Source organism: Bufo gargarizans, chromosome 1, assembly GCF_014858855.1.
Source record: "Bufo gargarizans isolate SCDJY-AF-19 chromosome 1, ASM1485885v1, whole genome shotgun sequence".
In the NCBI taxonomy this organism is placed as follows: Eukaryota; Metazoa; Chordata; class Amphibia; order Anura; family Bufonidae; genus Bufo; species Bufo gargarizans.
Genome location: NC_058080.1, coordinates 691,103,521 through 691,116,659, shown reverse-complemented (window position 1 = coordinate 691,116,659; position 13,139 = coordinate 691,103,521). Strand labels below are relative to the sequence as shown.

The following is a 13,139-nucleotide window of genomic DNA, read 5'->3' as shown; positions in this document are numbered from 1 at the left end:
TTGGGGGTTCGGTTGTCATTCTCTTCTGCTTTCCACCCGCAGTCAAATGGCCAGACAGAGCGCGTCAATCAGAATCTGGAGACATATCTGCGCTGTTTTGTGGCGGAGAATCAAGAGGATTGGTGTTCTTTTTTGTCCCTTGCTGAGTTTGCTTTAAATAACCGTCGTCAGGAGTCCTCTGATAAGTCACCATTTTTTGGTGCATATGGGTTTCATCCGCAGTTTGGGACTTTCTCGGGAGAGGGGTCTTCTGGTTTACCTGATGAGGACAGATTCTCCTCGTCTTTGTCATCTATTTGGCAAAAGATTCAGGATAATCTAAAGAGCATGAGTGAGAGATATAAGCGTGTGGCAGATAAGAGACGTGTGCTTGGTCCGGACCTGAATGTTGGTGATCTGGTGTGGTTGTCTACCAAGAATATCAAATTGAAGGTTCCCTCCTAGAAGTTGGGTCCTAGGTTTATTGGGCCTTACAAAATCCTGTCTGTCATCAATCCTGTTGCATACCGTCTTGATCTTCCTCAGACTTGGAAGATCCATAATGTTTTTCATAAGTCCTTATTGAAACCTTATGTTCAACCCATTGTACCCTCACCTTTGCCTCCTCCTCCGATTATGGTTGATGGGAATCTTGAATTTCAGGTCTCTAGGATTGTGGATTCTCGTCTTGTCCGCGGTTCTCTTCAGTACCTTGTTCATTGGGAGGGGTATGGTCCTGAAGAGAGGATGTGGGTCCCAGTGACGGACATTAAGGCCTCTCGTCTCATCAGGGCTTTCCATAGGTCCCATCCTGAGAAGGTGGGTTCTGAGTGTCCGGAGTCCACTCGTAGAGGGAGGGGTACTGTCACAACCAGACAGCTGAGAAGCTCTGACAGAGGCCTTTCAGAACCTCCTCCTTGAGTTTCTGTGTTGTGGTATTCAGCTCCTCCTCTCGTTAGCCTCTCTCAGCTGTCATGTGTTGGACTAATTGCTTCCCTTTAAATTCCTCCCCAGAATGCTTTTCTGGGTGGCTTAAACTACTTCTTCCTGGAGTGTGTGTGCATGCTGACCTTGTTCTCCTCTCTGCTACAAAGCTAAGTGTTGTACATTTATCTGTTATTTTCTGTTTGCTGGATCCCAGGTGACCGTGACTCCCTCCGTATCTTGTGTAGGGAGCCGGTGGTCGTGTCCCCTCACTATTGTAGGGTGCTCAGGGCTTACATAGTCAAGGTTCGTGGATATGCAAACCTCCACCATTAGGATCTTTGCATAGGCTGAGCAGCCAGGGAAAGTGCCAGGTCTTCTGCAGGGGTCTCCCTTGGTTCCTTAGCTTTTGGATCCAGCGAGTCAATTATGCTTGTTGCTTTGCCTTGTTTCCTGTACACCATCCGTGACAATATGGATGTGAGGTAAGCTCAATAACACAGCAGAAACAACAGAAAGCATAGAGTTAAACTGTTGTTGCTGGGCAGGAGTCTAGACCAATCACACCCAGCCTCACACACAGCAGGAGATTTTACCAATCACAGCCAGCCCCTCACACACAGCCTGTGTGGGAAATTCCCCTAGCAGGAGCTGCTGGAATCATTATTCACCAGATAGAGAAGCTGAACAGACATTCACTCCACTAAGAGCTGTGTTTTATGGAAGCAGAGAGGCCAAAATAGGTATTTAAAACAGTTATACAGGTCCTTCTAAAAAAATTAGCATATTGTGATAAAGTTCATTATTTTCTGTAATGTACTGATAAACATTAGACTTTCATATATTTTAGATTCATTACACACAACTGAAGTAGTTCAAGCCTTTTATTGTTTTAATATTGATGATTTTGGCATACAGCTCATGAAAACCCAAAATTCCTATCTAAAAAAATTTGCATATCATGAAAAGGTTCTCTAAACGAGCTTTTAACCTAATCATCTGAATCAACTAATTAACTCTAAACACCTGCCAAAGATTTCTGAGGCTTTTAAAAACTCCCAGCCTGGTTCATTACTCAAAACCGCAATCATGGGTAAGACTGCCGACCTGATTGCTGTCCAGAAGGCCATCATTGACACCCTCAAGAGGGTAAGACACAGAAAGAAATTTCTGAACGAATAGGCTGTTCCCAGAGTGCTGTATCAAGGCACCTCAGTGGGAAGTCTGTGGGAAGGAAAAAGTGTGGCAGAAAACGCTGCACAACGAGAAGAGGTGACCGGACCCTGAGGAAGATTGTGGAGACGGACCGATTCCAGACCTTGGGGGACCTGCGGAAGCAGTGGACTGAGTCTGGAGTAGAAACATCCAGAGCCACCGTGTACAGGCGTGTGCAGGAAATGGGCTACAGGTGCCGCATTCCCCAGGTCAAGCCACTTTTGAACCAGAAACAGCGGCAGAAGCGCCTGATCTGGGCTACAGAGAAGCAGCACTGGACTGTTGCTCAGTGGTCCAAAGTACTTTTTTTCGGATGAAAGCAAATTTTGCATGTCATTCGGAAATCAAGGTGCCAGAGTCTGGAGGAAGACTGGGGAGAGGGAAATGCCAAAATGCCTGAAGTGCAGTGTCAAGTACCCACAGTCAGTGATGGTCTGGGGTGCCATGTCAGCTGCTGGTGTTGGTCCACTGTGTTTTATCAAGGGCAGGGTCAATGCAGCTAGCTATCAGGAGACTTTGGAGCACTTCATGCTTCCATCTGCTGAAAAGCTTTATGGAGATGAAGATTTCATTTTTCAGCACGACCTGGCACCTGCTCACAGTGCCAAAACCACTGGTAAATGGTTTACTGACCATGGTATTACTGTGCTCAATTGGCCTACCAACTCTCCTGACCTGAACCCCATAGAGAATCTGTGGGATATTGGGAAGAGAAAGTTGAGAAACGCAAGACCCAACACTCTGGATGAGCTTAAGGCCGCTATTGAAGCATCCTGGGCCTCCATAACACCTCAGCAGTGCCACAGGCTGATTGCCTCCATGCCACGCCGCATTGAAGCAGTCATTTCTGCAAAAGGATTCCCGACCAAGTATTGAGTGCAGAACAGGACATAATTATTTGAAGGTTGACTTTTTTTGTATTACAAACACTTTTCTTTTATTGGTCGGATGAAATATGCTAATTTTTAGAGATAGGAATTTTGGGTTTTCATGAGCTGTATGCCAAAATCATCAATATTAAAACAATAAAAGGCTTGAACTACTTCAGTTGTGTGTAATGAATCTAAAATATATGAAAGTCTAATGTTTATCAGTACATTACAGAAAATAATGAACTTTATCACAATATGCTAATTTTTTTTAGAAGGACCTGTATAATGTTCCTACTGTTAATATAGTGATTAGAACTGTATACTGAACTGTTTATATATTTACTTACAGTTCCACCATACAAATGAACTACTGAGCCATACAATCCAAACAAAATGCATACAAATGCGAACTGCTCATACCAGATCATAAGCAACTATATAGAGCAAACTGCAAACCATATAGAGCAAGTGAACTATTGGTTAACCTCAGATATACCTCTCAGAGAGATCATAAAGTGCCTAAATAACTTAAAGTAAGAGTACAGAAATATATCCACCATTTTATGTTGAAAGATTGAACAGATGAACCACCATCTTATGCATACCGCCATTTTGTGATATCTTATCAACACGTGTTTTGTACATGGACTATCTGCTGCGGAGACAGCATTATTATATATGAAGAAAAGTTAAAGTTAATAAAGAAGTTATTTCAAGCATTTGGTGTGCTCTTTAAACCTACTGCTTCCATACAACGGCGCTAGAGGAATTACAGAGTAATAGACAGTCTGGTTAGACTAAAAGTTTAGAGATCTCAAAATTCTTCTAATGCCACAGCGCAAAAGGCACTTCATAATGCTACGACTGCCACATGGAGTGCCAGAGGTTAGCCATCACAGGTCGAAGGCTACTTACACATCTGCGTTTTCTAGAGGATCTCAAAACCGAAGGAAAACCTATCCGTTTGAATAATACTATCGGCTACATCTGTTCAGAATGGATCCGGTTGCATTATATTAAAAATGAACATGCAGGATACAGCATCAAATACTAATGTAAGTCAATGGGCGCCGGAACTGTTTTTTGTGTCCGATAATAACAGATCCCACACATGGTTCAGCAGTTTTGTGTCCAGCATGGGAACACAATGGAACGGAACAGAATGCATTCTGGTGCACTCCGTTCCGTTCCAGTAACTGAAGAATTTTCCTTTGGTTTTGAGATCCTCTGCCGGATCTCAAAACAGGAAAGGAAAACACAGATGAGAAAGTAGCCTAAGTTGTAGCATCCTGTGCCTCCCACACACAGGTTCAGGGGAATTGGTACTTTTTTAGTACCATTTTTGGATGCCTCTTCCCTTATGGTACACCATACAATAATAGCAGTATCCAATCAATAACCTAGGGGATGTAGATGTGTCCTGTGCAGCTGCATCTTCATAGGTTTGGGATCTATATGGGACTGAGGATGCAAGCTCTGGGTTCCCAGCCCCCGACTGTGAAGAATGGCACTGTTATATACATGCTCAGACCAGGGTTTATATGACAACATTTGCCAGATGATCTGAAGCTCTGGTGATCAGGATGTCCTGTATAGTGATTGCTGAAAAGTTCCAACACATTATGTTGAGCTCCAGCGGTTCCATCAGGGATACTAGTGGGTCCTGAATTAAATGGAACAATATTGGTTAAAGTCACTGATGCTAGAACAGTTTTGGACATCTTCCTGGTAAAGTAAGAGGGAACTTCTCCATGATAGCCTGATCCAGTTACAGGTGTTTTCCAACAGGAATTTAAAAAAAAATAGGGTCACAACATGTTAAGAAGTATTTACGCCTTACTAATCATCATCCAGGGGTGGACATACCATTGATAAAGCCTATGAAGCTGCACAGGGGCACTTATAGGCAAGAAGGGGTGATACCACCATCAAAAAAGGACACCAAGATTCCTTTGGCTCCACATTTCTGATAGGTCCTGATTCATTAGATGAAGGACTGATTGACTGAGTCATAGTAAGAAACAAGAAGCACTATGATGAGCTTCTCACTACTATAGTGGCAAAGGGCCCACTTACTATTTTTGCACAGTGACTCTCTGTTGTCTACATATGTCCGCCCCTGCCTCCATCATGCCCCGCTGCTGCTGTTCCAATGCTGCTGCGGTCCCCGCTGCTCTGCACTTCCTGTCCCAGCTCAACATCTGATTGGCTGAGAAGGCCGTTCCTAGCGGTATTGGTACATTGAGCCAGAACAGAAAGTGCAGAGCTGCATGGACTGGAGCAGTGCTGGAACGTAGAGAGGAGGATCAGTGGAGGTAATGTTTCTTTCTCATTTTAACCATGTTCTGGACCTTTTGCCTTTTTAATAATCCTCCCAGGAAAACCTCTTTAAACCCTATGTAAGCTGTGTATAACTGGCCTTGTGTGTGGCTCATATCAATGCTATACACGATGTGTAAAAACTTAGACACCCACAATTAAAATTAGGTAGGTGAAGTAGGATGAGTTCACACTAACCTCTGCTGACTCTTAGAAATAAATGAGGCAGTATTAAACTATCTCAGGACATATGAATGCATGGATAGGCTTTATTGCAAACCAATAAAATGTCTTGTAGTTTTTTTAATCTTATTAGTTGTAAAACTCCTTAGCCAGTTCAGTGAAAACCGCAGACGTAACAGGGGTACGTACTATAACCAGTCGCAGTGATTCCAGTGCCCAGCAGGGCTAGTGGTGCCTCCTTCAGTAGTGGCAGCTGATGGGCACTGTATGACCACACTGGTTGTACACCCCCTAATGCCAGCCCTGGGAGGTTCCTCATGCTGGATTTATATGGAATATGACAGAGAAAAAACATCCAATGGATGCCACATCTGGGACTTTCTTCAACTTACTTTTTCAACTGGTGTCCTAAACCAAACTTCTCCTTTGTAGATATCTGAAACACGTCCACCGTTGGCACTGGAAAACAGGACATGTTACTAGACTGCATACACCACAGCATTCAACTTTTTGAATATTTTTGATATTGAAAACAGCATTTAGGTGTGAAAAGTACAAATGCAGAAATATTCCTTTAGATCAGAAGGGGTATGGATGCTCAGATGTCCAGATTTGTTCACAAAGTGGAAGTTTCCATATTACATGTGAGTTAATAGAGAGATCCTAACATAGCTCAGAAAGCTCCAAGCTATGAGCCAAAGGAGCACAGTTTGCTGCCTCATCGCTCCTGTTTGTATGGGGTCATGTGCCAACAACAAGGGATGATTTTAATACCATCATTAAAGAACATGGTGAACATGGTGTCTATTCTCCAGGCAACATGTTATGGAAAAAGAAAAGCTAAGCAGTTTTATTGGAAAAGATTTAGTATAACTTGTAACTTACTGATTAACATCCTATTTCTTTCTATGCTGAGGAGTCCAGTGGCTGGCCCTACTAAGGGACAGCCAAGTTTATATGGACTGACCTCTTAAATATACAATGACCTGTGGCTGGTATTGCTATTGGCAAATTATTGGACTTAAAGTCAGATCCAAACGGAGTTACCTTCTGCTGGACCTCATTGTTATGTTAGGGCCTAAGACCTCAAGAGGATCCTCTGTTGACCAGTTTGACCCTGTTTAGGGTTTATTAAAGACAAATTTGCTGGTTTATTAATTAATTTTAGAGGTAAATGCAATTCCTCATCGATCCTTGGAACCAGTGATCGGAACAGTTCAGTTCATTCAGCATGGTCTGGATTTTGTACATTGTCAGGTATAAAGTATAAATGGAAATCATTCACACGAGCAGGACTAGTCTACTGCAATGACTATTATCTCCTGCAGCCAGGGAACGACATATTAATCTTAGAACGAATTGTAAGTACAGAATGTCAAATCGCTGTGTTGATCATAATAGGGTTCATAAGTGAGAAACAGAATACCGGCTTCTGTGGAGCTGGAAATGGAAATTGCTCAGATAAAGAATTTAATAAGGTTATTCTGGGCTCGGAGAAGACTTCATGTCCTTTACTGTATAAAGTATGATTATCTTTTAGTATTGTATCCTGCTAATAGGATTTACTGACATGTCAATCAGAGAGATGTCATATGGGTGGTCACAGGGTCACATGGTTGGTGGTGTGTAAAATGGGAGGGCCTCCAAGGTCTAGAACGAAGTCTAAGTAGCATTTTAATGGAGACAATTGTCCATGCAAGGCCAATCTCCACTGAGATTAATGTGGATTTTAGAGACATACAAGTGACAGCAATTCTAGAAATGATTGGGTTCCAGCTGCGAGTATCTCATGGACGTGACTCTAATCAGCACAGAGTTTGCACATTTCCTTATACTTGTTTGGGTTTTCTCCAATTACTCCCTTCTAGTGATGATAGAGCATGCTCGGACAAACACCAATTCGGCTCAAGCATCTCGATGCTCGGCACATGGCAGTATTCGGCCAAATACCACATGTTCTCGAACGCAATGCTCGAGTCTCCTCCCCGCACGTTTCTTGGCTGCTACGCAGCTAATAAACGTGCAGATAAGTACTGCCCTCTCTGTAATTCCGTAGCCATGTTGGCTTCTGACATTACAGTGATTGGCTGGCCGGAACGCATGTTCGGCTCATTCTTAGTCAGGGAGAGCTGTGCTGAGGAAGAGACAGACAGTGTAAGGAATGATTTAAGACTATTTTTACCACCAAAACTTTATAGAGACCCAAAAGTCCTTTTAAGGACTATTGCGTGTGGCAGCAGCAAAATCTTTTTTTTTAGCGCAAACTGTGCTAAATAGCGTACAATAGTTAGGCCGCTGCAGACAGCGACATTAGCTGCGCCACATCTCCAGTGTAAAGAGTGCGCATCCAAAAAATATCTGTGACATACAGTGTACCTTTTCAATAGATGGTGTCAGCTGTGGAAAGTGACATTAGCTGCGCCACATCTATAGTGTAAAGTGTGCGCATCTAAAAAATATCAGTGACATACAGTGTACTTTTTCCATAGACAGTGTCCGCTGCGGACAGTGACATTAGCTGCGCCACATCTCCAGTGTAAAGAGTGCGCATCTAAAAAATATCAGTGACATACAGTGTACTTTTTCCATAGACAGTGTCCGCTGCGGACAGTGGCATTAGCTGCGCCACATCTCCAGTATAAAGTGTGCGCATCCAAAAAATATCTGTGACATACAGTGTACTTTTTCAATAGATGGTGTCAGCTGCGGACAGTGACATTAGCTGCGCCACATCTCCAGTGTAAAGTGTGTGCATCCAAAAAATATCTGTGACATCCAAAAAAGACATCAATGAACTGAATTAGCCCGTAACTGCAAACTGATATTTTTAAATTACCTTGTAGTATTTTTGTTTTAAAAGTAAATAATAAAGTTTAAAGTTTTAACATATAGATAGCACCCCTAAAAGGAGTTTTTGGTCAGGTGACCGTGGTTTGATTTTTGTTATAATGTATGTGAATACACTGGATTACCATGCAGCCCTTCCACCACAAACAAGGTTATATGGTTAAATCTTCCTTTACTCATCCCATCGCATATAATGTTTTACAGGGTCAGCTCACCTGCAGGCCCTTGCATATAATTTTTTAGAGTGTCAGCTCAGCAGCAGGCCCTCGCCCCTAATGTTTTAGAGGGTCACCAGCAGGCCCTTGTTCCTAATGTTTTTGAGGGTCACCAGCAGGCCATTAATCATAATTTTTCAAGGCTGTGCATGATGCCCTCCTTTATGTGTAATAAAGGGTGTATTGTAGTGCCGGTTCCTTGTAATTTTTGGCAGCCCTTTCACTTAGTGCATAGTCTTTATGAGTGTAGGAGTCCTACTACCTGAACAATTGTACCACAATGTGAATGAGGCCCTCCTTTATGTGATATACAGGTTGTATCGGAGTGCCTCTTCTTTGTAATTTTTGGCAGCACTTGCACTTTATATACAAGTAAATATACAGGAAAGAATGTTTTCCCTCTAAAATCGATTTTATCTTCGGTTTTGTGCGTATTATTGTCAGTCTGTAAAAGTGGCGTACTACTCGGACAACATTGTTCCCAGCAGCGACCTGAGAGTCTAAGATGCATCCAGACATCCTCCCCATGCTGTTCTCAAACCATTTCAGTGGTGTTTCCATCAATTTAGGAACTTTTCGTATGAACCAGATACCCTCCCCTCTTCAGAGCAGGGGGTGCCTGGTTTAATGCTCGGGTTCTCCCATTGACTTCCCGAGGTGTTCTGCCCGAGCACCCGAGCACTATGGTGCTCGATCAACACTACTCCCTTCCCTACTCCAACAATGTACCGAAATGACAATTGGTTTTCTATAAAATTGGCTCTACTTTATGTGTATATAGTGTAGGGAACGAAGATTCCAAAAAGCTAAAAAAAAGAACTGCAATGTTCAAGAACTGCAACTCAAACCCATTCACTGAAAGGGAATAAGGTTATGACTCTTTTGGTCTACTAATGATGGGGTCCCAGCTGATTACACCATCAATAGCTGGGGGCTGAAAGCTCATTCAGATGACAGCTACTGTATCTCTTCCAACTCACTCCCACACATACACTCTTGGTTTGGCCGAGTGTGTCTGTGTTGTCAATGAGTAGAAAGGAGAAAGCCACTGCCAGACTCTTCTTTCCTGCAAAAAAAATGCTCAGAAGTTGAATTCCTTGGGGGTCCGACTCCCGGCACCAGCGCTGTTTGAGGAGGCGGCAGTGCCTCCTCGCAGTTTACCAAGCACAGTGTTGTCCATTGTATAGTGGCTGTGCTTAGTATTGCAGCCCAGCCCCGTTTCCTTGAATGGGACTGAGCTGCACCTAGGCCATGGGAATCATGAATGTGACGTCACATGGCCAACGAAGAAGCCTAAGCACTCATGGAGCATCACGGGGAATTGATTGGTGGAGGCAGGGGGACTTGAAACCCCACCAATCTGATACTGATCACCTATCCTGAGGATAAGCCATCAATATCACAATCCCGGGGAACCGCTTTAAATCATAGCATATCTGCATAATCCATCCACTGCACGACTCAATAAAAAAACACAGCTACTAACCTGGGCCATTTAAATACTGTGTTAGAGAACAATGCAGACGGACTACGATGGGTTCTGTGCGGATCACATCCCATGCTACAGCAATTTCTTCCTGAGAAATGAAAAAAACATAATTTTAGTTAAGAGACAAGAACTTTAAGGCCAGGTTCAATAGCAAAGAAATTTCCCTAAATTAAAAAAAAATCAGTCTCTTATATCTAAATGAGGTTTGTAAAATCTCAGACACACAGCGAAAGTACTGCAAATGATCTGTTTCTCCTTGTGTGTCCTAAATAGGGACTATATATATGTAGCAAACCTTAAAGAGTATATTTAATCAGAATTAACCCTATTAAAAAGGACCTTTCACAGATCCAGACATTATCATATAACTATCGCCTTGTGTAGGCAAGGCCGGCACAACCATATAGGCGTTTGCCTAGGGCGCCTGCCTGCTACGGGCGCCCTGGTGGGCTCCCCCTGACTGGGGCTGCAGCCCTGGGCGAGCGGCTCTTGAGCCGCCCCCAGCGCCGTTACAGGGGGGCCAGGAGGTGGAGGTCCTTCTTAAATATGGCAGAGCAGGCATCTGCTTACACGGATGGCAGGTGCCTGCTCTGCCAGTAAATTACCGAAGGAGAGGAGGCGGGCGGCATAGGGAGGCTGTTCAAGCAGCTCCCCACTCCTCCCTCGTGCGCCCTCTGTGATGCCGGAATATGATGTCATTTTGGCCCCGGAATACTAAACAGCGCGCTGCAGGACTGAGGAGCTGCACCGCACTGGACCCCAGGGAGGTGAGTGTTTAAGTGTTTGACTGAGTGAGTGTGTCTGCCTGTGTATTTATGTCAGTGAGTGAGTGAGTGTATGTCTGTCTGTCTTTCTGTCAGTAAATGTATGTGTGTCTGTCATTGAGTGTCTGTGTGTGTATGTCAGGAGTGTTGAGCGCGAATATTCGAATAGCAAAAATTTTTATCGAATATCGTCACTTCGCTAATTCGCGAATATTTTGAATATAGTGCTATATATTAGTTATTTTGAATATTCGTATTTTTTTATTTATTATTGTTACCCTAGCTTTTCAAAAGGCGGTACTTTTAAGAGATGATTCCCTGCTCCCTGCCCGCTCAAGTCAGTGCCCGTTGCCGCCTCTATCTAATTCCCGTGCGCATGGAGCGTCCCCATCACCATGGGAACGCCTCCATGCTAGAATGTACTGTCGGATTTGAGAATCAAGTTGCAATCGCAATGTGAATAATATAACTTGAATAAATCGCATAACGATTTTAACTTGTACCTGGTTTACAATGGTTGGCTTTCTTGAATTAGCGAAGATGGAGAATATTTCGTTTTGACTAATAAATATATTCGTCATCCTCGCTAATTGAAAGTAATTTAGTAAACCAGGTCTAATTTGAAATCCCAATGCGATTAATTCAAGTTATATTAATCGCATTGTGATTTTAACTTGTAGCTGCTGCTGGGTCTCTAATGGAATGGGTCAGCTTGCTAGAATTAACTAAGTTAACGAATATAGAATCTAGCAGTGGTAATTTGTAATCGCAATGCGATAATATTTGCTATTATTATTACCCGCATTACGAATCCAACTTTTATAATCCACTATTCTTAAATATAGTACTATATTCGTTATCCGACCGTTAATTCTCCCAATACCACCATTATCAAAATCGCCTAAGTTGTAATCGCAATGCGATAATAACTTAAATTGAGGAAGATGTAGAATACTTCGCTATCTTCGTTGATGTAGATTCTACATCAACGAAGATAGCGAAGTATTCTACATCAACAAAGATAGCGAAGTATTCTACATCAACGAAGATAGCGAAGTATTCTACATCAACGAAGATAGCAAAGTATTCTACATCAACAAAGATAGCAAAGTATTCTACATCAACAAAGATAGCAAAGTATTCTAAATCAACAAAGATAGCGAAGTATTCTACATCAACGAAGATAGCGAAGTATACTACATTGTAGAATACTTTGCTATCTTCGTTGATGTAGAATACTTTGCTATCTTCGTTGATGTAGAATACTTTGCTATCTTTGTTGATGTAGAATACTTTGCTATCTTTGTTGATGTAGAATACTTTGCTATCTTCGTTGATGTAGAATACTTCGCTATCTTCGTTGATGTAGAATACTTCGCTATCTTCGTTGATGTAGAATACTTTGCTATCTTTGTTGATTTAGAATACGTCGCTATTTTCATTGATGTAGAATACTTTGCTATCTTAGTTGATGTAGAATAAAGAATACTTCGCTATCTTGATTCTTTTATTAATATAAAGACATAGAATAAAGTGCTATAATCGTGTTAAATCTAGATCTCCAAGATTAAAGAATAGGAAAGTTGTCTTATTATTAAGTTATAAGGCAATTAGAAGTTATAATTTATAACTTCTAATTCTAAGCTTAAAAATCGCAATATGCGAATGATTAAATCGCATATTAATCGCGATAAATACAATAATGACGAATATTCGATTTCGACTAATATAAGACGAATATTCAAGCGAATATTCGCGAAATCGAGTATGGCACCTCTTGCTCAACACTATGTCAGTGAGTGAGTGTATGTCAGTGAGTGTGGATGTCTGTCGGTCAGTAAGTGTCTGTGTGTTAGTCAGTGAGTATGTGTATGTTTGTCAGTGAGTATGTGTGTGTTTGTCTGCCAGTGAGTGAGTGTCTGTCAGTGAGTTTCTGTGTGTGTGTGTGTGTGTTTCAGTGGGTAGGTGTATGTCTGTCAGTGAGTGTCTGTTAGTGAGTGTATGTGTGTCTGTCAGTGAGTCTGTTAGTGAGTGTATGTGTGTCTGTCAGTGAGTATGTCTGTCAGTGAGTTTCTGTGTACGTCATTCAGTGAGTGTCTGAGTGCGTGTCTGTCTGTCAGTGTATGTGTGTGTCTGTCAGTGAGTTAGTGACATGAGGGAGCGGCAAAATGGATCTTTGCCTGGGGCGGCAAAAATCCTTGTAGCAGCCCTGTGTGTAGGGCATAGTGAAGTCATGTTACAGCACTTACTAGCTTCTCTATGCGCTGCTCCATTTGCACGCTGTGCCCCCCGTACTGGTTTCCCTCCTGATATGCAAATTCATACCATCGGT

General features: G+C 42.4%; 1 protein-coding gene across 3 annotated transcripts in view; it reads right to left on the bottom strand.

The window, feature by feature from the left end:
• PARP8 (poly(ADP-ribose) polymerase family member 8) overlaps positions 1–13,139 on the bottom strand; it is a 276,892-nt gene that overhangs the window by 74,063 nt on the left and 189,690 nt on the right. For all 3 annotated transcript variants that reach the window (XM_044276222.1, XM_044276223.1, XM_044276224.1), the window contains 2 exons: positions 10,041–10,131; positions 5,885–5,951 (listed from right to left, as the gene is read on the bottom strand). In XM_044276222.1, the coding sequence (XP_044132157.1) occupies positions 5,885–5,951; positions 10,041–10,131 (158 nt within the window). The remainder of the gene's footprint in view (positions 1–5,884; positions 5,952–10,040; positions 10,132–13,139) is intronic.